General features: G+C 35.8%; 1 protein-coding gene across 1 annotated transcript in view; it reads right to left on the reverse strand.

Annotated features, from left to right (window-relative positions):
* The window catches only part of LOC140672455 (odorant receptor 4-like), a 60,020-nt gene extending 35,281 nt beyond the window's left edge, over positions 1 to 24,739 (reverse strand). The window contains exons 1-2 of the mRNA XM_072904633.1: positions 24,711 to 24,739; positions 24,002 to 24,449 (exon numbers count right to left, since the gene is read on the reverse strand). Coding sequence (XP_072760734.1) covers positions 24,002 to 24,449; positions 24,711 to 24,716 — 454 coding nt within the window. The 5' untranslated portion in view covers positions 24,717 to 24,739. The remainder of the gene's footprint in view (positions 1 to 24,001; positions 24,450 to 24,710) is intronic.
* Between the last annotated feature and the right edge of the window lie 2,611 nt (positions 24,740 to 27,350).

Raw genomic sequence — 27,350 nt, forward strand, 5'->3', positions numbered from 1 at the left:
GCAGCAAGAGATGGAATTTTTTCGTCAATAAATATTCCACAATTATTGATTTTTATTCCCAACTTCACCTGCAATTTTTCTCGTGCTACCATCTCTTTTTCTTTACCCCACTCAACAGCTGCATTCGTCAGTCGAGGAGGATAAAGAATTGCTTTTACAAGATTTTGGCACGAAGTTGTTTCTCTCCTACTGCAAACTTTTCCAAAGTTTGAAGCAGTGAAAAGATTTCACCGTATGTTGTGCCACTCTGGGTTTTCATGCTGATCCCGTGTAGCACATTTCAATACAACACGATTGCATTGTTGATTTTTTAATATTTGATAATGATTAGATCTCAGCTGTTCGTACATACGACCTTCTATATCTCGTTGTTCCGCATTTGATCCGTAATCTTTATCGGCCGTAAAAGTTTTAGCAAAATATTTTGATGTACGAATAGAGAGACCTAATTTTTTTGTTGCACGCGCGCGTTGTTAACAGTTTTCATTTTTTTAAATATTCCTTTTTTCTATTATTTTTGTTACCACATGCAGGTTAGGTATGTTGTCATTGCGTGACAAGTAGAACTTAATGCTTGCCCAGAATTTTATTACGGATGCTTTCACGCTGACTTGATAAAAATCTTTTCTTGCAAAATGAATACGTTTGCCGCCAATGAATTTACTAATAATTCCATTAAAACTTTCCGCGGAATTACTTATAAATTGATGTAGTAAACTATCAGCATTCTCTACACGTTTCATCACAATTTCAATTTTTAATAACAACCCAGCCTTTTGTAATTGGGACACAAGATTTTATTCACCTTCTTTTCGTTCTTCGGTACAAAAATATTTAAGGGAAGAACAACCTTTATGTTCACCAAATACATGGCTTGGTATATTTAATAAATCTTAAATTAATCCTTTGATCTTTTGACCCCGGGATTCTTTGCAATTTCGACGAACCGTTACAGCCTTTACTACAGCGTTCCAAATTTTCATCACGCTGTTCGTAATGACTTTTTTTAATTTAGAGATATTTCTACCACCACTACTACCCGTTTCGTGTATTTCATTAATCATATTGCGGAGAAGATGATTCGTGCATTCAATCTTCTCCACAACAATATTTGGATACGGTGGGAAATCTCTTAATTTTTTTAATACAATGCTATCACCATCACCAATATATTTAGCATAAATCAATCCATGTATTTCTAAACTAAGTCGGAACCCTTCGAGGATTATATCACTGTCCGTACTTGTAAAACTTTAATTATTTCTCTAATTCTTAAAACATTTATGTTTTTTCGACTGTAAAGACAGTTTTGCTGCTCTTGCACAAACAACACAATATTTGTTTCTAACTCCGACAAATAAAACTTTTTCAGAATAATATCCCGTAATAGCTGCTCCAGACGAAGAATCATAACTACCACTGTGATCTTTCCATCCATGAGCCATCTATTATTACGGGTATATGCGGAATTCTATCTATGACATCTCTTCTTTCAATTGCTAAACGTCTTTTCTCTTCGCCAGCCACACTCATTTCTTCTTCCGCGGCGGCGGCAAAGGTTTCCGACGTTTCATTATGATAATTGATGTACGTTTTGTTACTCATACATGGAACATCCATAGCAGTAAAAAGTTCTTCAAGCTGCTTATACTCAGTCCCTGTCAATATAGTATCGCATACGGCACTTCAATTGACATCCAATATTCTATCGGTCTGTCGGTTCACTCCAGAAGTTATCTCTGAAGTGACACATTCGGCATTCGGCAAAAAATTGAGTTTTCAGACTGTGACATGTCGTTTTAGTTATTACAAGATCAGTCAAACGACATTCGCCGATCCAATGAGTGGACAATCTCTATAATTCAGCAAAAACATGCCCGAAATTGACAATACATCGTTCATTAATCTCTGCAGAACACAAACGATCTGCGTCGATGTTCTAATCAACATACAAAGCAATATTTTCAATATCTTCAGTATCATCCATATTATTTTGCAAAGCAATATTTTTGATATCTTCGATATCATCCATTTTATTTTGCAAAGTAATATTTTCGATATCTTCGATATCATCCATATTATTTTGCAAAGCAATATTTTTGATATCTTTGATATCATCTATATTGCTTTACAAAGAAATATTTTCGACGTTTTTGATATCATCTATATTATTGCTTTGTATTGTATTATCTAACGTAAGAAAGATCTATCTATTGTAGGAAAGATTATAATTAAATATAACCTGCATTATTTCATATAATTATTTTGTAAACAATACATGTACGCAAAATACACACACACACAATGTAATGTTTTTTTTTCAGCAATTCCGATGCCAGCACCGGTGGATAAGTCCACAGGTGGTTGTACCGGAAGTACCTAATCCTCCGGGACAACCACCGTATCCTGGACTAATATTTTTATCGTGCCAGCATTCGTAAGTATAACGTAAAAAATAATACACATATACAAAAGAGAGAGAGAGGGAGAGAGAGAGAGAGAGAGAGAGAGAGAGAGAGAGAGAGAGAGAGAGAGAGAGAAATAGAGAAAGAAACTATACATATATATATATATATATATATATATATATATGAAACTATGTGTGTGTATGTGTGTGTGTATAATAAAAAATGTATATAATAAATAAAAATTTTAAATAATATTAATTTTTTTAGGATCTTAAGACTGAGCGACGACGACGTTACCGTCAACGTTGTCGAGAACAACGGCTGCAGCAGCAGCAGCAACCGTTGCCTCCACTCCCACCATTTTTTGCAAATTTATCATCGACTGTACAACAGCAGCAGCAGCTGTTACCTTTACCCTCACCATATTTTACAAATTTGCCGCCGACTTTACAACAGCAGCAGCAAAATTTGAGAGCTCAGGGGGATGGTTTCAAAGGGGATCAAGGGGATCGACCCGGGGCGGAGGAAAAGTACAAATCTTTTACATTAATTAATAAAAAATAATATATATATATATATATATATATATATTGTGACGTGGCCGTCACGACGGGCATTCACTCCGCTAAAAATTATCGCGAAGCGCGAACCGAGTGTACGCGTCGGTCGAGTAATCGAGAGCTCTATCGCGATTCCTAAAGAGGCGAGCGATTTCGATTATTCAATTTGAATATTAACCGTTGTAATTATTATATTCTCGATGCCATAAATCAAGGTGACGAGAGATTATGACGAGGAGTACTTCAAAGAAGACAATAGCGCAGGAATGCTGTAAACATCGAGCGCGACGACAACAAGAATCGGCCATCCTCGCGGAGCCTCGCGAACGCTCGGAGAATCGGCCCGGCACGGTAGGGCCGACCGACAACAAAGGGCGAGAAAGACGTTCCGACAGCAGAAAGAAAAATTGGAGAGCGACACGGAGAAGAGCGATGTCTGGCCTCGAGAGGACCGACACGGACAGAGACGAGCAGCCACCCCGTCGGGAAAGAAGCACGCGAGGGAGCAGCAAGAACCCGAGCGATGCGACCCAACCACCCAAGACCCGGGAGGCCGGGCGCGAGATACGTCTGTGTGCGAAGTCAAAAATTGAAAGCGCGGGCCAACTACCCCGCTCACCGGTAGTGATAAGAACGGTAGGGCGGCGGGGATAAATAGAGATTCTAAAGAGCTTAGCGAGAGATTCGATCGAGAATCATTGAAGTGCGATCACGCAGCAAGAGACGACACACAATAAAAGCTATCGCGAACGCTCGGTGTGGCAACGGATCGGACGACGATTTTTGGTGACTTCGACGAGGAGCGCATTCACCGGTGAGGCTGTCCAGGATATTTACGAAATATTGTCGCGCGGAATACGCCACCACCGACACAATCTGTGAAACCGACCCCTCTGACTCGGGCGCGTTGTCGCGTGAAATCGGTCATTTCATTTGGTTCTTTTTTTGCGTTTCGAAGTTGGAGAGCGACCGCAGTTAAGGGGCTCGAAAGGCGTTGGCTTACCTGGTGTTCTCGTTCGCCTCCTCGCGAACCGAACTATCATGTCGTAAATCTAGTCTGTTGTCAGTATCTTTCGGTCATCGTAAGTTGTTGCCAGGCGAAATCGCAGGATTCCTCCCGAGAGTGCTGTCGAGTGCCCGTGAAAAACCGCGATATCCAAGTGGTCGTGTCGACGGGTGTAAAAGTGTGTGACCGCCACCCTTGGAGCGGCGTTGCTGGCGGGGCCCGGGAAAGGACCAGCTCCCTCCCCCACCAACGTAGGGTGAGTACCTTGGAATTATCGTGAGCGGACCGCGCGATTCGCGTACGCAAAAAGGGCCTCGATTCTCGACCACCAGTCTCGCTGTGTTTTGTCGAGCGATTCGTCTAAGCCAAGGCGATCGGCTGTTGGAGGCGTGAGCTGTCAACGGCGTATCCGCCTCAAAAATCTGGCCACGTCATCTCGGGAGCTTGCAATAACGTTCTCTTACATTTCGCGAGTTTGTAGCCGCGGCGACCTTTTGTTATTTTCTTGCCACGATTGTGTCTTTCCGTCGTTCGTATCGATATTGTAAGTGATCTTGGGTAATCGCCTTGACGACATTTTATTAGCGTTGCCGTGACGGTACGGACCGTCGTCGCGTACCCCTCACGGTGGTGTGTTACGTTATTAGTTCCAAGAAGATTGTTACCGTCGATTGATTATTTTATACCGTTCATTTCGAATTGTTATCATTGCTGTGCTATTATTTGACCCGCGACTCTCCGAATCGTTCGATACAATAAACTTGTTACGACTTCTTTTTATTCACACTAACTTTCGTGTTCTTTTTGAGAAAGGGGTTTCCTTTTCTCGCAGCTTAACGCCCCCTTATCCTCCTTCGGAAATTGTACCCTTCATAGCTGACCCTCCCCTCTACCGTTAGGCGAGCTAGCCAGCCGTGACGGACGGAAAATTTTGGGTAGCGATTAGCGATTTTCGCGAGTTTTTGTGACTTGGCGCGTGAAAGATCGCGCCTGGCGCCTAGGGTTATATTTCGCGCAGTTTCTCCTGCCCGCCACGTCGGGTCCGGAATCCCATCACTCTCGTTCCCTGCCCCGCGCGTCTTCTAGCCTTTCGTTCCCTTTTCTAGACGGCGATTCATCGGCAAATCCACTTTCCTGTTCGCCTTCTCATTTCCATCCGCCGGGAAAAATCGTCGCAATATATATACAGGGTGTCTCAGAATAACCGTATCACCTTTCGGGTGCAGGTAGAGCGGGTTAAATGGAATAAAAAAGTACTGTACCATTTTGCGATTTTCGGAATAATTATTGAGAAATTAATTTATAAAGATCGGCAAATCCGGCGCGAGTATCAGCGCGTCACGAGAAGGACGGCCCATTGCTAGGCTGGTCGCTAAGCGCATGCGGCGTAAACAGGCAGCCAGACCTCGCGGTTACCAGGGGCATAGACGAAGTGAACTTTTCTATTCCATTTAACCCGCTCTACCTGCACCCGAAAGGTGATACGGTCATTCTGAGACACTCTGTATATGTGTATATATCTATTTTTTATTAATTGATGTAAAAGATATTTAATAAAAGATATTTAATAGAAAGAAAAATATATTAAAAATATTTTAAAAAATTTTGTAATAAAATAAAAATATTATTATCTTCAAATAATAATCTTATTCCTGTATATTTCCCATTTCCTCATTTATTTCTTCTTTAATAATTATTAATTTAATGGTAAACTTATTATCACTATTGATACTTTATGTAATATTGAAAACGTGGTAAAGATATCTGCCAACAATAGCGTCCGTGTGCTCATTATTATATCGATATTTGCTTACACAAATGCTACTACATATGTAATATAAGAGAGACAAAGACATCACTATTATCTTTTCTTTGTTTCCTCTTGCATTGTAGTGTCTGTGGAGGCACAAATATCGATATGATGATGAGCACACTGGATGCGATTATTGGGTAGCAATAAAATGCCAAGTCTAATAGGCGCTCAAGAACTACATACTGTATATTAATTCACTTTGTTAGCATTTATTCTACTGTTATTATTCATCATTATACAATTTTTTACCGTATATATAATTTTAACTACAATTTGGACATATATACAGGTTGGACCATTTTAATCCATTCAGTCGAATATCTCGAAAACCAAGCCCGGGAGAGAAAAATGTTTCAGACAAAAGTTGTATGGTTTCGAGGGGGCCATAAGATGGTACCATTGGTTTGACCTTGAAAAGTCATTTGAAGGTCACGTGAAGGTCACTTCAAGTTTTTTAAATGGAACACCCTATATATTTTTACATATTCTTGTAGCTCATTTCGAGAGCTTTCCAAAACACTTATGACAAAGTATTTTTTGAGTTATAAGGCTTCAGTTACAGTATTTTGACATAAAATACAAGATATCTCATAAAATATTCATTTTTTGATTATCTTACTCTAATACTTTTATGCACAGAATAACGAGACGAATCAATTGGCATAATTAAAACACATAATTATGTTAAAGTAAAAATGTGTAACTGTTAATTGCAAATTCAGATTTTTACTTTAACATAATTATGTGTTAATTATGCCAATTGATTCGTCTCGTTATTCTGTGCATAAAAGTATTAGAGTAAGATAATCAAAAAATGAATATTTTATGAGATATCTTGTACTTTATGTCAAAATACTACAACTTTGAAGCCTTATAACTCAAAAAATACTTAATGAAAAATACTTTGTCATAAGTGTTTTGAAAAGCTCTCGAGATGAGTTACAAGAATATGTAAAAATATATAGGGTGTTCCATTTAAAAAACTTGAAGTGACCTTCACGTGACCTTCAAATGACTTTTTAAGGTCAAACCAATGGTACCATCTTATGGCCCCCTCGAAACCATACAACTTTTGTCTGAAACATTTTTCTCTCCCGAGCTTGGTTTTCGAGATATTCGACTGGATGGATTAAAATGGTCCACCCTGTATACATATATGTACACGCACCGGCATAAATGGTGTCCGTCGGTAAATGTGTATGTACGTACGTGTATGACAACCGAGAGTGTCACATACACATGCAGCGCGTACGTACGTGTCACTTGAAGCGCGGCGGAGTTCATGCAGCGGAGGAGAAAAAAGTGGGAGGCAATTCGATGTTGCATCCTTAGCGCAAGCCACACGATCGAGAGAGAAAGCATGACAAGACGTGATGCCGATTAGTGGTGTCCTGTAGCACTGCCTCACTCACTCTACGCTTGAATGCAGGAGGAATGAGCGAGAGAGCTATAGGACACCGCGTTGTCTCTATATGCGTCTCGTTCGCTCTCGCGCTTATGTCATGCTTTCTTTTTTATTCTTTCAAGAAACGTGGCTGAACTCTGCGCATCGAATGCCGGCATTCGTAAAATTATAATTATATTATATTAATATTAGAAGTTCGGTTTCACATATATCAAAAAAATATGATTATTCTAATTAAATATTAATTTATTTATGATTGCGTATTTTTTTTTCTATTTATGTAAAAAAATTTGCTAAAAAATATATATATACATGTATCATTATGAGTATTTTGAGATTCACTAGAATTAGTAATTGTAAACTTGCATCCGTTTGTAATTAAATTTATAATTACTTATAAATAAACGTGTAGAAATGATAATTCGTGATATAAAATATTTTTCGTAATTGTATTATTACAAAACTCAAATTTTAAATTCCCGATAAAAAATTTCTTATGTATAGTTATACAGAATTGAATATTATTATACAGGATTCAAATTTTACAAATTTTTATATATAATCAGACAAAAATAGTCGTATCTAATTATACAAATTTATATACGAAATTTGTCCATTTTATATATGATTATATATAATTATTAATAATTATACATAAAATGTTGCAGGCATTGTGTATAAGTATGTATAATCTTACATATACATAATTCTAATTGTAGCTATCAATCCATTTATATATAAATATACGTAACGTTTTATACGGTGTCATCTATAATAATTATACATATTTTTACACAATTGTGTTGAATCCTGTATAATAATATTCAATTCTGTATAACTATACATAAGAAATTTTTTATCGGGAATTTAAAATTTGAGTTTTGTAATAATACAATTACGAAAAATATTTTATATCACGAATTATCATTTCTACACGTTTATTTATAAGTAATTATAAATTTAATTACAAACGGATGCAAGTTTACAATTACTAATTCTAGTGAATCTCAAAATACTCATAATGATACATGTATATATATATTTTTTAGCAAATTTTTTTACATAAATAGAAAAAAAAATACGCAATCATAAATAAATTAATATTTAATTAGAATAATCATATTTTTTTGATATATGTGAAACCGAACTTCTAATATTAATATAATATAATTATAATTTTACGAATGCCGGCATTCGATGCGCAGAGTTCAGCCACGTTTCTTGAAAGAATAAAAAAGAAAGCATGACATAAGCGCGAGAGCGAACGAGACGCATATAGAGACAACGCGGTGTCCTATAGCTCTCTCGCTCATTCCTCCTGCATTCAAGCGTAGAGTGAGTGAGGCAGTGCTACAGGACACCACTAATCGGCATCACGTCTTGTCATGCTTTCTCTCTCGATCGTGTGGCTTGCGCTAAGGATGCAACATCGAATTGCCTCCCACTTTTTTCTCCTCCGCTGCATGAACTCCGCCGCGCTTCAAGTGACACGTACGTACGCGCTGCATGTGTATGTGACGCTCTCGGTTGTCATACACGTACGTACATACACATTTACCGACGGACACCATTTATGCCGGTGCGTGTACATATGCAAATATAAATTTCACAAAAAATGGGCACCCGTTAGTCTTGTTGCATTACTGCTTTCTGCCGTGAAAAGCCAGAAATAATTTTCAGACCGTATTTTGGCCGGTATGTTAGAAGAACAAGGATAGCGCGATCCTTTTCTATCTTGTCTCACGTGATGCTACCAACATGATTTTTGTTAGGTGCACTTTAGATATAGATAGCGATATTCGTAGTTCTAATATTTAACATCGAGAAAGTCATATTTCTTCATGAATCTATTTTTAGTATATTCTTTACAAAAAGAAATTACGTACAGAGCCGAATTTTGCAATTTTGCTCTTAAAAATTTAAAATAAATAGAATATCAATTCGGGGACAGTTACACCTGACTCTCGGCAACTCGCTATCAGCAGTACATATTTTAAAAATTTTTTATCGACCTTTTCTTCAAAAAATCGCTCTATACGTAGATGAAACGAATTCTGCTGATTATAAATATCATAATTTTATCGCGATTTTCGCTGTATTTTAGCCAAAATATAAGAATTACGAATCTCCGCGAGAGATCTCCACAGTGTCTCCTGTCGACTCTTAATATCTTGAACAATAATGGTTATCCATTGTCGTTGATTTTTAACACACTTGGTTTAAGATTTTATTTATTACACAAAAAAACAATTTGAGGAATGGCAACGTAAATCTCGTCAACAATTCAACTCGGGTCTCATATTTTAATATCCCTTATGTGCCCAAAATCAGAACGGTTCGGACATGTAGTCCGTGATCTTGACGTAAGGCTGTATTACACGGGAACGAATAAATTGCGTTCGTTCATCCATGTTCATAAGGACGCTTTGCCGAAAGATCATCATAATAATGTGGTTTATAAAATCTCGTGTAATGATTGTGACGCCACATACGTTGAAATCTTGGATGTGAAGCCCTATCTGAAAAAGAGACTTGTATCAGAGATGCTGTTTATCAGACGTCAAAGTAATAATTTGAATCGACAAAAAGGTATGAAGTTTTTGAACCAGGCATACATATCTATTGTAGAACAGATGCCTTAACTTTAGAATCTAGACTTTGACTCATTTGTTATTCCCCCTTCTTTAAGGGTGTAGTTATTATTGACGACTGATGAACAGCTCTCAGATCATTGTATGTTTACTTGTGCGTCTGACACGGCGTGAGACGGTCGCGTGCGTTTGTCTCGCGTTACTCACAGTTTGTGATGAGTCTCCCTCTGGTTTTTTATTTTTTTTGTTCTCACAATTATGGCATTGACCTTGAGAGTGCATTTGAGCAGGCATCATTACTTTTAATTATATAGTGTGAACCATTTGGGGACTTAGCGTTATATTATAATTTGGTGTAATTGCGAAAGCATGGGCGCCTTTGTAATATTCTAAATTATTCTTTTTATCACTGAAGATGATTAAAAAATGGATCGAAACGTCTGAAAATAAAATTTAAAATTACTACGAAACGTTGTTTTTATTTGCGCTCCTTCATCTGGCGCTTGGCTCTACATGCCTTTCATATTTTCCCGTAGTTCATTATATCTCGTCTGTATCTGTTTGTATCACACTTTATTTCGTTTGTACTTCAATGAGTAAGAAAATACAAAGTAATTAAAAAATGGTCAGCGCCCAACTTTAAATATTTTAATTTCATTAACGCCTTTTGATAGAAAATATTTGTATTTCTTTCATTTTCGTTTATACTCAAAGGGTTTGCAAATACGGAATTTTTTAATTATATAGAACGCAATTATATAGATCGTTTAGCATTGTTATGCCCAAAAATTAAAAATCACCGTATTTTTAAATCACCAGTTCAAGTACAAACAAAAGTGAAAAAGGTACAAGCAGGTACGATTTGTAGGTCTTGCTATAAATTATTGTCAACAAAAGGCTATAAAGATACAAAAGCTTATTGTAGATTAATTTGTTAGAGCAGCAGAAACTGAGCAGAATTTGCATTTCTTCATTTGAATAGCATAGTAAGTTAGTAAGTAAAATGCGTGAATGTACGAAATTTGCAATAGAATTACTCAAAAGTTGCTAGCAAATTTGCATTAATTCCTGTCCACATTAGGTTTATAATCTCCCAGCACAGTCTGTTCGTAGAATCTGACAGCAGATTGGCGGCAGAACTGAGTAGAATCTGCGTATGCTCAATCTAATATCAGTTTGACAGCAAAAACCTGCAATCGTTAACCATTTAAACAGATTAAACTATTAAATAATAATTTAATTATTAAATAAATGCAATCATAAATAGAATAAAAACATAAATTGGTATTTACGAAAGTTCTTAATATTTAAGTAAGCACATACAGTTATATCAATGTTATACAGATTCAATACAACTGAATATTACAGATGCATATTACAGTATTACTAATGTAATTTTCCTCTCATAAATAATAAGTTACATTTGTTATATAAAGTAACATGTGTTATATTTTATAAAAAACAAAATTAATTGAATTTAATTTGTGATGGACTTCTTTCGCGAGTCAGTTTCGAATAGCCAGTTGGGATCAGGACTCGTGAAAAAAGTTATAAACACAAGGTGAATTGTTTCTGCTGTAATGTATGATTGCGTTTATTGTCTATTGTGTGTTGATCTATATACAGTGAATGCGCTCAAGTGTGTGTACAAAATGTAGATGTGTATGACGTTGTGTGCTGAGTAATATGTGCGATGTTATTTACAAATGTGAATAGTGTATTTGTGATTGCAGGAGCTAAGTACAGGGTGTTTCATCAACATACAGCTCAGTATGACCGGTTGCCTGCCCATAGGCGCTCGGAAAGTCGGTAATGCAAGAGTAGATAATACAGATTACGCGCGTACATTTTCGACGAAGTATACTAGTTGTCACGCTATCAACACACAATAAGCTGTTAGAAGAAGAAATTAAATTGCACACAGCGAACTTGTCACATAAATATTTTAAAGCATATATCTAAAAGAATATTATAACATTATAATATTATAATATTATTGTAATCATATATAGATGAGAATTATTGATATATAATGTTAAAAGTTATAGTGTGTTAATTTATATATTTCACAATAAAATTAATCCACGACAAAATTTATCAACAAGTTTAGTATCGTTTGTGTGTATGTGTGTGCGCGTGTGTGTGTGAATATATATATATATATATATATATATATATATATATATATATATATATTCACACATACACACACACGCACAATATTAAGCTTGTTGATAAATTTTGTCTTGGATTAATTTCACTGTGAAATATATAACTTAACACAATATAACTTTTAACATTATATATCAATAATCCTCATCTATATATGATTACAATAATATTATAATATTCGGTAATTATGCAGTTATACGGAACCACCCCAGATTTCAAAGTCCTTCACATATGTTATCAAGGTCATCATCCTGAGTAATGTTGTGAAGATTTTAGGCCGCGTTCGGCATTTATTAAAAAGTTATTAACACAAGTTTTATGATAGTAATAATCGTAAACTTTGACAATCTACACGATCAAGAAGTACACTGAATCGACACTTCTTCGTGTGGCCACACACACACGCGCGGGGGATGCAAGAGGGGCCTTGGCCCCCCCTCCCGCACCTACCCCGATGGTAGGGGTGCCCTGGACAGAAGTGCGCAAAAGTACTTTGTTGAAAAATAACTATCAGTTAGTAATTTATCATCAACAAAGTACGCACCGTACTTTTACGCACTTCTGTCCAGGGCACCCCTACCATCGGGGTAGGTGCGGGAGGGGGGGCGAAGGCCCCTCTTGCATCCCTCGCGCGTGTGTGTGTGGCCACACGAAGTGTCGATTCAGTATACTTCTTGATCGTGTAGATTGTTAAAGTTTACTATTATTACTATCATAAAACTTGTGTTAATAACTTTTTAATAAATGCCGAGCCCGGTCTAAAATCTTCACACCATTACTCAGGATGATGACCTTAATAATATATGTGAAGGACATTGAAATCGGGGATGGTTCCGTATAACTACATAACTACCTAATATTCTTTTAGATATATGCTTTAAAATATTTATGTAACAAGTTCGCTTTGTGCAATTGAATTTCTTCTTCTAATAGCTTATAACGTGACAACTAGTATACTTCGTCGAAAATGTACGCGCGTAATCTGTATTATCTACTCTTGCATTACCGACTTTCCGCGCGCCTATGGGCAGGCAACCGGTCGTACTAAGCTGTATGTTGACGAAACACCCTGTACAAGAGTTAAACGAGACTTGCATGTGCGTAGAAGGGATGAATACGTTCGTGCGAGATAGTTTGCAAGAATGATTATAACAAAATAATTGCTCGAATTAAGGAAATGGTTTATTGAACACGATTATACGCGTCACGGTATTGCTGGATTGCAATAGGTTATTGGACAGCGCGATAATAAAATAATTATACGCTGTTGTATTTAGTACAATGATGCACGAGGGAATATCGATAGATCGAAATGATTTATTGAGCAACAAGATAATATAACAAAATAATTACTTTAATTAATTACGCTGGTTTATTAAGTGCATTTGTATGCGAAATCTTCAGAAAATGGAATGCGGCTTTGTTATGCTACGCGCGCATATTTGTATTTTTGCGGAGTATTTTCACGTGCCGACGCCGGCGAGATTTGAATGGCCAGTGTTTATATTGTCGCGCTGAAGAGATTTAAATACTTTTCGCTATAATCGTTGAGAGTATTGCCGATTTTAGACGACAATTATTCGTGTGCGGATTCTATGTCGGTAAATGCAGGAGCGGTAACAGGAAGGTGGACGACGATAACTCTCATCGGAGGCGCCTCACTCTCCACCTTGATATGTCCGTTTTCTAGACGATCGGAAAATACACGCGAATGCGGTGGGAGCGGTGCACTTGGACAATTGGACACGTTGCAAATGGACACGGTTCAAACAGACACGAAATTTTGGACACAGTTCACTTGGACACCGTTCATTTGGACACCGAAATGAGGTCTACAATTATACGATTTCACATGGGTTTACGACTTACAATTCATATCGCCCTGTGTTTCGGATGCGAAACGAGGTCTATAATGATACAGTTCCACATGGGTTTGCGACTTTTCGTTTTTAGTGTGCAACTGAACAGCGCGCATTTTTTTCGTGTCCAAATGAACGATGTCTAAGTGAACGGTGTTCAAATAAACGGTGTCCAAGTGAACGGTGTTCAAAATTTTGTGTCCATTTGAACCGTGTTCAATTGTACTGTGGCCAAGTGAAGGCTATTCGAAGAAGGATACTGAATAACACTCAATGAAGATACTTCAATGTAATCTAAACAGATGCAGAGATGCGCAAGAGCTTCTAAATCAGCAGATGTTAGAGCTGCAGATTGGCATAAGTGTTATTTTGGAACCATCTAAAATTCCAGAAAGCTGGTTTGGTAGCCACGACAGACTAGTCACAATAACGTGGAATTCTAAACTCACACCCTATCCCTGTAGGCTAGATTTGCGAGGTGAAGGATTTGTCATAATTTCCTACGGATCCATTCACATTACTTCATATTATGTAGCCACGAGCGCCACTAGAAGGGAGTTTGTAGAATTTCTGGATAAAGTTGGAGATGCATTCTGGCTGAGGATAGATTTCTCCTAAGCAGAGATTTTAACGCCAAATCCTCCTTATGAGGCTCTCTAACCTATAACATAAGGGGGCGATTACTGAAAAAATGGGCTGCAGAATTTGACCTCCGAATCATGAACTTTGGCGCAGAACCACGTATGTCCAGCCTCAGGGCATCTCTATCGTCGACCTTACGTGGACCTCTGCAGACATGATACAATATATAACGGAATGGAAGGTAATGGTCGATCAACTAACCCTTTCCGATCACCAATATATCATGTGTAAGATCAGAGATAAGAGAACCCAATCGTGCCGGAACAATTGTAAATTCATAAAGTTGTTTTAGGAGAAAATGGATGGGGACAAATTTTACGCTGCCCTGATTTGGTACGGGGACGAACAATTAGATTCAGATTCAGTCTCCGTGGAACAATACGCGTGCTGAGTCCAACGCTCTTTGAAAGGTGCGTGCGACGCGAGTACTCCCAGGTCAACCAACACTTGGAATAGAAAACAAGCATATTGATGGAACGACCAACTGACCGAGTTAAGAAGAAAAACGAAGAGAGCTATAAAGATGAGAGAAGTATAAAAAAGCGAGAGAATATAAAAACGAAGAGAGCTTGGGAAAAATTATTAAGGAGGCGTTCTCGTTCGGCGGAGGAAGAAGCGGGACTAGCGCGGTTGCAGTTAAACTTTTGCACAACCAAGAAATTAAAGAAATTAAGGTTTTAAGATCCAAAGTTAGAAAGTGGCCAGAGCTGATAGATAGCATAAAGGAGGACACATGGAAACTTCCATATAAACTCGTTCTCAGTAAACTCAGACTGGCGTCTCAACCGCGATCAAAGGCTATCGACGAGCAGCAGTAGCCATGGTCTCATCTCTCTTTTCAACTAGCGAACCGAGGAGCCCAGGAACTTTTCAGTTAAACGAAGAACTGAATGCATTATGCGAAATAGGGAGATGACTGCTGTCTTCAGGAAAAGACCCGCTGGCAATTCTGCCCCTGGGTTGGATGGAAACTCTATGTCGGTTCTTAGGAAAACACCTGATGAAATGCTGGAAAAATACGAAAATGTATACAAGATTCCTACGGGAAGGAATGTTCCCAAAGACATGGAAAACCACCAGGCTCATATGAATACCTAAACTTGGTTCAGTGACGGGTCCCTAGTCTGTCCCAAAGGTTCGTCCTATCTGTCTGCTGAATGATCTTGAGAAGGCTTTTGAGAGAATAATAGTTGAATGAAAAAATAGATGTCCGAGAACTCTAGATCATCCCTTTCGGAGCACCAGTTTGGATTTCGTCCTGGTAGGTCAACGTATGACGCGTTAAAGCTAGTGCTAGACATAATTAAAGCGACTATCCAGGCTGGCGGCGTGGTCATGGCGATTGGTTTGGATGTTAAAAATGCGTTTACTCCATCTCCTAGAAAATAATTAGAGTGACGTTAAAACGGAAAAGATTTTCCCCATACCTGCGGAAAACCCTTGATGACTGTCTGATAAGTGGATAGAATTCTCTATCGTATGTAACGGATCACTTTTTCCGACTGCCACGGATCGGCTCGCTGGTTCTAGAGTTCGGGAGAGGGGAGACTCTCACTCGCAGTAACTATACAGGTTGATCTTACGGGTTTTATTTGTTCACACAGATACAGATGATAACTATTTACAAGGCACAGGTAGCGGTCGCAGATATTTACAAGGGAGTGTATAAGTAGCGGCGGTAGGGCGCCAAAATGCGGGAAAGGTCTTACTCTAGGACACTAACAGATCTTACTCTAACAAGGAGATGACGCCAACTTGAAAATCGCTTTTTTAATGAGTCTTAGCGCGTTCGATAGGTTAAAGGTAGCGGATAAAAACCCTAAAGGGATATGGGTGAATGGGCATTAGTTTAAGAGAAATCGCAAAGCAAAGTTAGACTCACGGAGCTCGGTCCCACATAAGCGGTAAGATAAACTGTTTGGCAAGAAGGCGGCGTAGCCGAGAGAACTGGGGCTCCTGTCCCGATATTTTTTGCGTCGATGGCGAGCATTCCCGCTGCTTCGTTTTTTTTTAATGTAAGGTATATAATAAATACTTTTTTACTCATTATTTATTTTTTTAAATAAATTCCTTTTTTTTAAATTAATGAAATTTTAAGGCTGTTTAAATATGAAACAAAATCAGTTTTGCAATCATATAGTACTTATATTTTTCACACAATATATAAATGTTTGTCCACAAAATGTATATATAGTAAAAACATTTTATCATGTGGTATAAAATATTGTCATGCTTTCACAATATTACGGATAAAAATTTCTTAAGGTAAAGGATCTAACAAAAGTGAAGGCTGCTTTTTATTGTTACATCGTCTGTCTTTATACGAGTTTCCATAATGATATTCGGAAAAGAATGTTTTTGGCTACGCCGCCTTCTTGTTAAACAGTCTAACCTTACTGCTTATGTGGAGCCGAGCCCCATGAGCCTAACTTTACTTTGCGATTTCTTTTAAACTAAGGCCCATTCATCCAAATCTCTTTAGGGTTTTTATCCCCTACCTTTAATCTATCGAACGCGCTAAGACTAATTAAAAAAACGATTTCCAAATTGGCGTCATCTCTTTGTAAGTGGACGTGCACAACACTGACTTACGCTAGAAGGACAAACACAAGCTTAACTCTAATAAGCTTCCGGAGAGGCAACTGTAGCCCGTAGGCTAGCGGTAACGATTGTTTTTGAAAGACAGCAGTTCTGTCAGCGGCCGATCGAGGAAGAGCACTTCCTCAGGGTCGTTATGGCTCGTTGATACGAGAGCACTCGTGGTAGCGATGCTAAGCAGAGAGCTCTCCTTATAAGTCGTGGTGAGCACAGAGCGCTTGCGATTTATGGAGGGATCAAACACTGAATGCGTTCGGCGGAGGGTGAGAACACTCACTCCTAAGACCGGCTATCTGGTGTTCAACGAGAGCGCTTGTTGAAGCAGATGGACGGGTCATCGGCAGCGTTCGGCAGAGAACGAGAGCTCTCGTTCCCAAGACCCACTGTAGAATAGGATATTATAGGGCTTGCCGTTTGCCTTCAAGAGCACTCGGAGGTTCCGGTATCTCGAGATTTGAGATTAGTGCCGATGCGCTGGCCGACCCTGATTATATCGGCCAGTGCCTCCCACTCGCGCCTTGCAACCGCAGAGTGGGGTTGCGGTGCTAGTCGACGGCGTTGCGGTTGTTGCTAGGCAACGCAGCTTAGTAACGGCACAGCCACATAAAAGGTAAAGTAACCAGGGCTATAACAGCCATAGCAAGCTCGGCCCAGCTGGCGTTAGAGCCAATTCACAAACTAATATTGGACAGGATTCGAAAGCTCGGACTCTCGGTTGCAACCGAATAAACCAAAGTGGTAAGATTCCATCAAGGTAAAAGGTTCTTGCTGCATCATATAGATTTGAGCTATTTAACTGGTTCATTTATTGTATTGTATTTATTTAATTAAATTGTACTAATCACATTTGCTATACTACGAGACAGGATGTTATATTTATGAAAGAAAAGAAATTTATTATTCATTGGTAATATTTATGCATCTGTAGGTAATATTCAATTTTACTATTTATTTATATATTAATATTTATACATTAATATATTAATATGACATATTTATTGACAAATCAATTGTTCGAAATCGAGAAATTATGAGCTTTTTAATGAAAACACATTAAAATAAATAAATGTTTTTAAATGCGATTATTCGTATTTGATAATATTGTAACGAGGCACCCTCCGTTACTATTTACTTATTATACCCAACCATCCATCCGTCGGAAGTCCGGCGAACACCGGTCGGGCAAGAGCGGAGGTGCGGTGCGCCCTTTTTAATCTTTAACACATTCGCGGCCGTTGCGACCGACGAATCTCGGCGAGCGAGAGTAAGTTCCGCTCGGGTACCGTCCGACCGTCTCCGTAAACGCCCGAGCACGCAACAAGCTATCAATGCTCGCCGAGGCCCCGAACTCCGCCGACTGAACGCGGAATATCCCGAGGTCGCAACGCCGTTCGAAATTTTTAACGAACCAGAACAATTATTTAACGATAATTGTTCTGGAAGGGGTTCTGGATTACGTTGCGATGGCCCTTTTTATTTGGGCTGATTTGCCCTTCTCTCATCGACAAGTTTCCCCTTCCAGAACAATTATCGTTAAATAATTGTTCTGGAAGGGGAAACCTGTCGATGAGAGAAGGGCAAATCAGCCCGAATAAAAAGAGCCACCGCAACGTAATCCAGACCAGATCCCGATCTGATTTCCTACAGCGGGTTTCGCTCAAGGAAGCTTCCGAATCCGATCAACCGCCTGCAAATACAGCGATCGAGTACTCAGTCGCTGCCGAGAGTTTTCGGCTTTTCCAGAGCGATCCTTGAATCACCTCCGACCGATTGAAACGGGATGGAGAGTACTCCGCCTCCGCTGAGCGTTCTCAGCAGTCACTATCCAACCGTCCGGAAACTGACGGCCCTACAAGTCACGGGGTGGAGAGTGCGCCGCCTCCGATGAGCATTCTCGTTGTCCGTCAGACCTCTCCTCACCACCGACAATCCTGCCGCGTTAAAAAGAACCAAACAACGCAACTTACGAACTAACTCATACATATCCCACACCGCGAGACACCCGCGGACTTCAACCGTCTATCTGTAACCATAGCATATACGAACTCGTGCACGCCGAAATTTTACCCGCGATTAACGAATGAGAATCTTGCGATATCTTTCGAGACTCTATCTCGAGCCGGCCCTTTAAATCTCCGCGGCCAAAGCGCCAGACATCGAAAAACACATTCCAAAGGCCCGCGTCAAAACACCGGCCGCCCGCACTGTTTACCTCGACACACACTGATATACACAAACGTAAGCGCAATTATAAACACCACAACGGCGATTTAATTCTCGCACAATCGAGATACATCCGTAACTCGTGTATTCGAGGTACATACAACCGACACCTTATATTCACGCTGCGTTTTTACAATTTACACTCACTCGCGCTTTCACGCGTGCATTCAGTCACACATACACAAACACTGTACTTTTCACAAGACACAATAAATCTAGTCTAATTTCTAAACTTGACTACGTTCATTCGCAACCCTTTGCTCGAGCCCTGATCCCGATGGAGTTATCCACACGCCTGTCGAGAAAGCGGACCCGTTACAATATAGAATAGTAAAATATGCTAAAAACTCTTTTTTTATAAATTAAAAAATAGCTGTAAGTCTTGGTCAATCACTATAAAATCCATTTTCATTGAAAATGTAGAATAAATGCAAATGAATAACACAATCATTTATTAATGCTGCACAACAAAAAAGAAGTTTTTAGTGATTTTACTAATCCATGTTATCAAATACGAGTAATCACATTTAAAAAGTTTATTTTTATTTCAATGTATTTTATAAGAAAAAATTCATGTACTACCCTATTTAAAAAGTACCTCATTTTTTTCTTGTAAGCCAAATCTGTTATAATGCGATAGTGGACCTTACTGTACATGCATGATTTTCTGTAGTGTTGCTAGTTGAATAATTCAAGATCTGGTAACCGATATTTATAGTTGGTTAATATGTAGGTGCATTCGGCGCATTTTGATTTCGTGACAAAATGCGTTGAGCGTTAAAAAATGATTTAACTGGTTTCTTAATCAAGAACAGAATTTGTATGTTTGCCAGGTTCTTTATTTTTTATATATGGTTCTTTGATTTCTAGCTGTTTTCTAAGCTAAAGATACCACTGAAAGAAACTCGATTTGAAGAAGAGTATTCTGAAAAAGCGAGGCGTAGCTGATAGCTATTTCAAAACAGGACTTCCAAAAATGTTTCCAGCAATGGAAGAACCACTGGACTAAGTGTGTGAAAGCCTACTTCGAATTAAAATTAGAGTTAAAAATTAAAAGATAAGCTATTTTTTCTCCGGATCTAACACTTGTAAGATCGGATACTTTTTGGACAGGGTAGTAATATCTCGCTTGTGACATAATTCAATATGGCTGCAATGAAGACACAAGAGCTTTAAGAGCTTTTATAAATATCAAATTATTATTCTATTAAATAATTGCAGATCCTGCTTTCTGGCTCAACTAAAGAGTAAGATTACTCTAGAGTCATGCAGTGACTCACGCTACATCCATTAAGTAAAACTTCAAACGTGTCGCTCTAGAGTCGTATATCTTTATCATTATGTCTAAATAGCATTAAGCATGAAATCTGAACAGCTCAGGTGATAAGAATACTAGGAAAGCGAAAGGTTATATTCCCAATAACTAAAAATCAGGATGAAAGAGCCTGAGTTGTGCCTTACGACAGTTATTTTATTTTATTACTACTATGGATAGATGATTGCTATAGCATGTTTAGACTAGAGTTCTATATACCAAAGAAACGCCAACGGCGTCTGCGTTTTTGATTAGTGCTATGTACCTAAAATGACAATGGCGGCGGTAAAATCGAAAAGAATACAAGAAGAACATAAAAACAGTTCTAATAAGAGAAGATTGTAAGAAGAAATATCTTTTTATGTGTTAAGTAACATCAAGAATTTTAGAAACAAATCAGCATGATTTAACAGTTAAACGTGCTACTCTAAAATAGAGTGTGGATAACCTTATAAATAACAAACACCTTAACTTTAAAATCATGACGTATATATTATATTTCATTATTTTATTTTTAACATAAAAATTAATGCAAACTTAAACATATACTAAACTACAATACATAATATATATACATATGTAAAAAAAACGCATAGATGTATTGTATAACTTCTGCACTGATAATATTTTCGTATGACATACCAAAATCTATAATACATCAGGCGAGTGGTACCTAAGATGACGGTCGGATGACAGGGAAAAGGTAAAGTTGGAGTTTCTCTGATATATCTAGGTCTCTAGTTTAGACCAGTGCTATCCTCCATTACATATATCTCTGTTTGTTATAGACCGTATTATCAAGCTATTAATAGATGGCGCGTGTATAGATCCTGTTTGGTTTCTGTCGCCAATCTGCTGTCGGATTTTGTGATAGGCTTTGCCTGTTGATCACTAATGTGGACACAATTGATGCCAATTTGCTAGCAACTTTTGAGTAAATTAGTTGTCAATTATTAATTGCCAATCTCTTTAGTAGATTCAGAGAAACACATATTTTTTAATTTATTCTTTAATAACCGTTAAAGGAATTAAAAACATCTTTGAAAAAAATCAATTTTTATATTTTTTATATTTTTGAGCCAGTGAAATATTATTCTTTTATTTTAGAATATTGACTTTTGTTCAGGAAGTGATAGAGAATTGTCACATTATAGAAGGATCTTGTGAAATATGATTTATTTGCCCAATATTCACAATTTAGTTACCAACTCACAAGACTAAGACTATCGTCTTTCTGTAGTTATATCTATAATTATCCTTATAATTAGAATAATTATAGATATAACTACATAACATATAAGACGATAGTCTTAGTCTTGTGAGAACTCACTAACGAGGTACTATTAAAGACTGATGTTCGTATGGAATTTAATCTGAACTAAAGAGAAACCTCACTGCGTTTCACCATTGTAGATAAATCTATGTATTTTCGGTAATAAAATATTTATTCTTATTCATTCTTGAGACAGTTACATAAAAGATCTGTATTTTCAATAATAAAATAATACCTGAATACGTTAAAATATTCGTATGATTTAAATAACTTGTGTAAATATCTTTAATTTTATCAAAACGGCTATAGTAATGTAATCAATCTTCTATTATCTTTAGGTCCATTTGGTATTCACAAAGATTTACCCAGAGTTAGCAGTCGGTATTATTCATCCATTAATCCGCGAAATGAAATGAATACACCATTTATTGTTTTGGAATCGTATAGTATATTATAAATGGCATAGATTTAAATAAAGGATGTAATGTAGGATTTGAATATGTAGCTCAATAAAATTAAGAAATGATAAGAATTAATGGTAAGAATAATTGCCAAGAAAGTGAAAGAGTTGAATTTGATTCTCTTTTTAGCCTCTTTAAAGACATTAAAAAAGATTAGTAAGACTTTGTATGCAAAAACAAATTCATAATTCTGAACTTGTTTTCAGCTCTTCTATCATGTTATTAAAAAAAAAACATACCGAACTCATTTAAAAAAATGAAAAAATGACCTTCATATCTACGAAGCGCCTCCACAAAAGTTTTTATCGGCCTGCTGGACAAAAGTTTTTATTGACATATAATAGCCCCCTTTGTATCGTGCAATTTTAATTCTACAGATTTTCTTCTAGACCTTACAGATTCGAAGATATTTAAGGTGCTAATAGTTATTGGTCCACGCTGTATAAATTATATATTTATTATAAATACATGATTTATTAATAAAAATATAAATATAAATAAATAAGTATAATATATAAATGCATAATATGTAAATTATTATAAATTCTTATACAAAATATATTATTATATATAAATATATAAATTGTAATGCATAAATATAATGTAATAAATGTAAATGTTTATTTATTGATAACTCATTGTTTTCTTCACTAGATTATGAAAAAGATTATCGATATAAGCAGCGAACGTCATAAGATCAACATAAATGGAACATGTATAATGGTATAGAAGTATTTTAGCTCATTTCAAAAAATAATTTTGTTGAATAACTGTTCCATATGTGATTGACTGTAATGTTAAATAAACTTTAATTTTTATTATTAGACAAATTTTTGAATTTTTAAAATTTAAAGAAAACAATTTTAAAAAATATGACATTTTTTTAAATCGTCAATTATATTGTTCTAAAGTACATTAAAAACCACAAAATTTTTATCTAATTTTTTTCATATTTTTTATTGTTCGATAGCATTTGTTCAGAAAAATACAAACTGACATTTTTCATCCTCTTACTGGACATTAGAAAATAAATAAAAATATAGTATCTCTCACTTTAACCTAAATTATATATCTAAAATTTATCAAAATCAAAAAAATATATTTGAGTAATATTTATTATCAATAAAGTATTGTACATATATTATAATGTTATATAAAATAAACTATTTTTTTCTTTTTAAAAATTTAAAAGCTTTATGATTATTCCATTCTCTAATAATTTTAATAAAAACATTGATACTTAACTATTATTAATGTACTTAGAATGTTATACTACATTTTGCTTTTTTAATAATATATCTCTCTAACAAAATAATAAAATATTAAAATATTTTGATAAAAATTAAAAAAACAACATAAATAAAAAAATTAATAAACACTAATAAAATAAAATAATAATAAATAATTTAATTAATCCTAAAATTATAATTTTATAAAAAAATTATAATTATATAAGAAAATGAAAACTAATTATGCAAAATCTTTTTGCTGCAGTATTTTTTAAAGTATTGAATTAAGGAGTTATAGAATATGATATAGAATATATCTACTCAATACAACCGTTTTTGAAGAAAAATAATGACTTGACAATATATAAATCACAGATAATATTTTATAAACTGTTATGAAATACAGCGTTAAATTTCGCGCAGGAAAATATACATTGTATACTTACTTGCGCTCCAATTATTAAAAAATGTTCTGAAGTAGTATAATATAGCCGTAAATGTTGATATACTGATGGAAACTTTTATAAATGTCAGTCCTATGTGATTATAATACAGAAATGCCATTTTCTCCTGAGCACCACTGTAAGTTTCTGGCAAGAAATCGTTCTCAATAGCTTTTAGAAACTTGGCCATTATTTTGCAACTGCGTTTGCATATGAACATTTTTCCCAATATCATTGTTAACAAAATATTATCCGTTAAATTCGCAACAATACGTTCCGGTTGATTATAATACTTGATCAAATGGCGCACTCCCATAACGCAATAAATTATCATGTAAACGCTGAAGAATATGAATAGAGATTGATTCACTTTAAGTGGCCACAACCCCAAAATAGTCAAAAACCATTTATTCCAAGTTATTATGTTTGACGCTTGAACAAAATTGACAGTCTGAAAAAAAGGAAAGTTATAAACGCAGATTAACATCTTTTTGGAGTTATTATATGCATAACTGTCATTGATTAAATACTTTTACTGTACTATTAACAAAATATCAACAAAAATAATTAAGATATCGCACATATATATTAATATATATATTATAGACATATATAAATCTATTGTACTTTATAGATATTTACATCCTTCAAAAAATTAATATAAAGGTCTCATCGTTATATACTATATGTTATAGTTAATTTCTCTCTGTACCTGCATAGTCTCTTTGACATCCACGTAAGTCGAAGGCATATAGCGAACTAACCGTAAATATATCGTACTAGCTTCAAAGTAAACTTTTCCCGGCAAATAATATTCATGTATAATAAATAACATCAATTTCGTTGCAAAATTAATAAGCCAGTTGCGCACATTTGTTCATTGTCCTCCTAAATACAACGTAATAGACGGGAATTATAAGTAATCACCCAAAATCATATACATATAAGTATTCATCCAAAATATCGCAGACGAACCATAATTATAGCTTTTCCCTAACATTCTCTTCTTTTGCATGTTACAAGACTTCAAAGACTGTTCTGACATGCAATAGTACATACCGTTTATTTCTTTTGTGGCTATTCACATTCACCCAATGTTATTTTTTCGAAAAAAGTAAGATAAAAAAGGAATGTTCCTGTGTACTGCAAAACTACTGTAAACACTACACAATAGCTATAATTAATTATATAATAATTATCTTAATAAATATTAGGATATTCATGGTAAAATACCAGCTGATAATTAATATATATTATATTATATATATTATAAATACCTACTATATAATAGGGAATTTGCATAAAAAAAAAATCTTACACTTTTTTGCATTTAAATATAAAGTAAATGATATTACAAATCTATTCGTCCTTTTTATTTATGATTTCCATAATTTATTAAGTAGAAAAAATAAAATTAAAAATTAAAAACATCTGAATTTTTCGACGTGGAGGGAAAACAATTTTAATTGGCTGACAGTGCGTGACGTCACACTTCACTACGCTACAGACAACTTGCGTCGTACTTCTTTCATATATTACGAATTACGAGAGGTAAAATTGTTTCAATCTGAATAAAAACAATATGCCACCAAAGAAATTAGATTCGGGATTTGTGAAAGCAGATTCTTCTAATCTACCGAAAATAAGTATATTTATGGTTTGGGAGTATTTTATGACAGATGAACGATACAATGCTCCTGAAATTAGAAGAGTAAAAACAATTTTGTAAGTATAATACATACATTTTGTATGTCGAAATAGTAATTTCTTTGAAATTTTATATATTGTATATATTACAGGTTTTCAAGAGAAAATTATGGAGACTCTGCGATAGGCTATGTCTCTGTTAAACGTAAAAATTCAATTTGCACACTGAAAGGGAGAATTTACCTTGAACATTGTATTCGAGCAAAGATTATACAGTGAAATTAATAATCGATGAAGAAGAAGAAACAGTTAAAAGTATAAAATGTCTTGATTGTGCTGCATTTGAAGGTTAGAATTCGATATGTTAAAATATAAAAGTTTTAGACGAAATTATTTGTAATTTTAATCGTAATATAAACTTATGCCTTAACATTCTTTTAGTTTTTTAATCTTTTTTCTGCTTTTTTGTATAACTCTATAGTTTTTCTTTTGCGTATATAATAAAATTATCAGTTGAATCTTTGAGTTAAAGCTTAATTGATAAATTGATAATGTGTGCGAACTTTTCTATTCAGTAATTCATGTAGCTGGCTATTAAGCTGATTTGCTTCAGCGTATTCTATTATCCTTTTTTTAAATGTTAAATTGCTATTCGTCGACTATATTTGAAATATAAGTTCAATTTCATTTGGAATATGAATATTCTGCTAGCTTGTGAAGTTGACAAACCTAATCTATTAAAAGTATCGTTTATTCTAATTTTCATTAATGTTAGTTTAATATCATTAATATTACATTGAGTACATAAATGTAATAAATGAATAATCCACAACTATTTGACATCGATTCCAATATATTTTCTTAGATCTATGCTAATAAAATATCTTGTTACATTTAGGGGTGCTTCTTTGAATTGTTTTTGCTGCTCTTCTTCTTCACTACTTAATAATTTGTATTCGCTTCCAGATGTAAGTTGATATCTACTTGAAACATTTGTCGAAGAAGATACAATTACTGAACTAGAAGTATTAGAATTTACTGGTGTTGCTATCTTGTTCTTTTTCCTAAATTTTATTGGTGACCTCATTCTATCTATGATTTCTGTTTAAGATTGACCACACGTATCAACTGTGCAAGGCTTACACATTATTGATTTACTTCGGATGTGAGGTTTTACTAACTTTTAACAGACTTGGACTTCATAGCTTCGTTGAGTCACACCTTTTGGACAATGATCATTATTAATTGAACATTGTAACGCTTTATCAAAGCTTAATACTCTTGGTCCACTTTTTGTTTGAAAACTTTTAACAAAAGTCTGTCCATCAGTTAAAGTAGTGTTATAGTGGGGATTCTAAGCCATGGGGCGTTGAGGGGGGTGTGGGGACGGGGGTATCTGGGAGGCGCGAGGGGTCTGATATTAGGGAAAGGGGGGGGGGGAGGGTCCTACACACGTTCGAAAGTAGATCTGTTTATCTTTGCGGTTGATTTATAGCCGGGGGTATTTTAGAAGTCGTAAAACCTTTTTTTTTTCTAGTTTTATGTTCATTTTATGACCATTAGAATATTATGGAAAAAAGAGATTTTAAGCGCCGGCGTTCGGCAGCTTTGTACCCTCGCGGAAAATCTCCCATGAAACTGGAGCGAAACATGTTCCATAATTTTTAGGGAAAGACCTGCAACTGCAAGGTGTTTATTTTTGTAG

The sequence above is a fragment of the Anoplolepis gracilipes genome, chromosome 13 (assembly GCF_047496725.1).
Source record: "Anoplolepis gracilipes chromosome 13, ASM4749672v1, whole genome shotgun sequence".
Taxonomy (NCBI): Eukaryota; Metazoa; Arthropoda; class Insecta; order Hymenoptera; family Formicidae; genus Anoplolepis; species Anoplolepis gracilipes.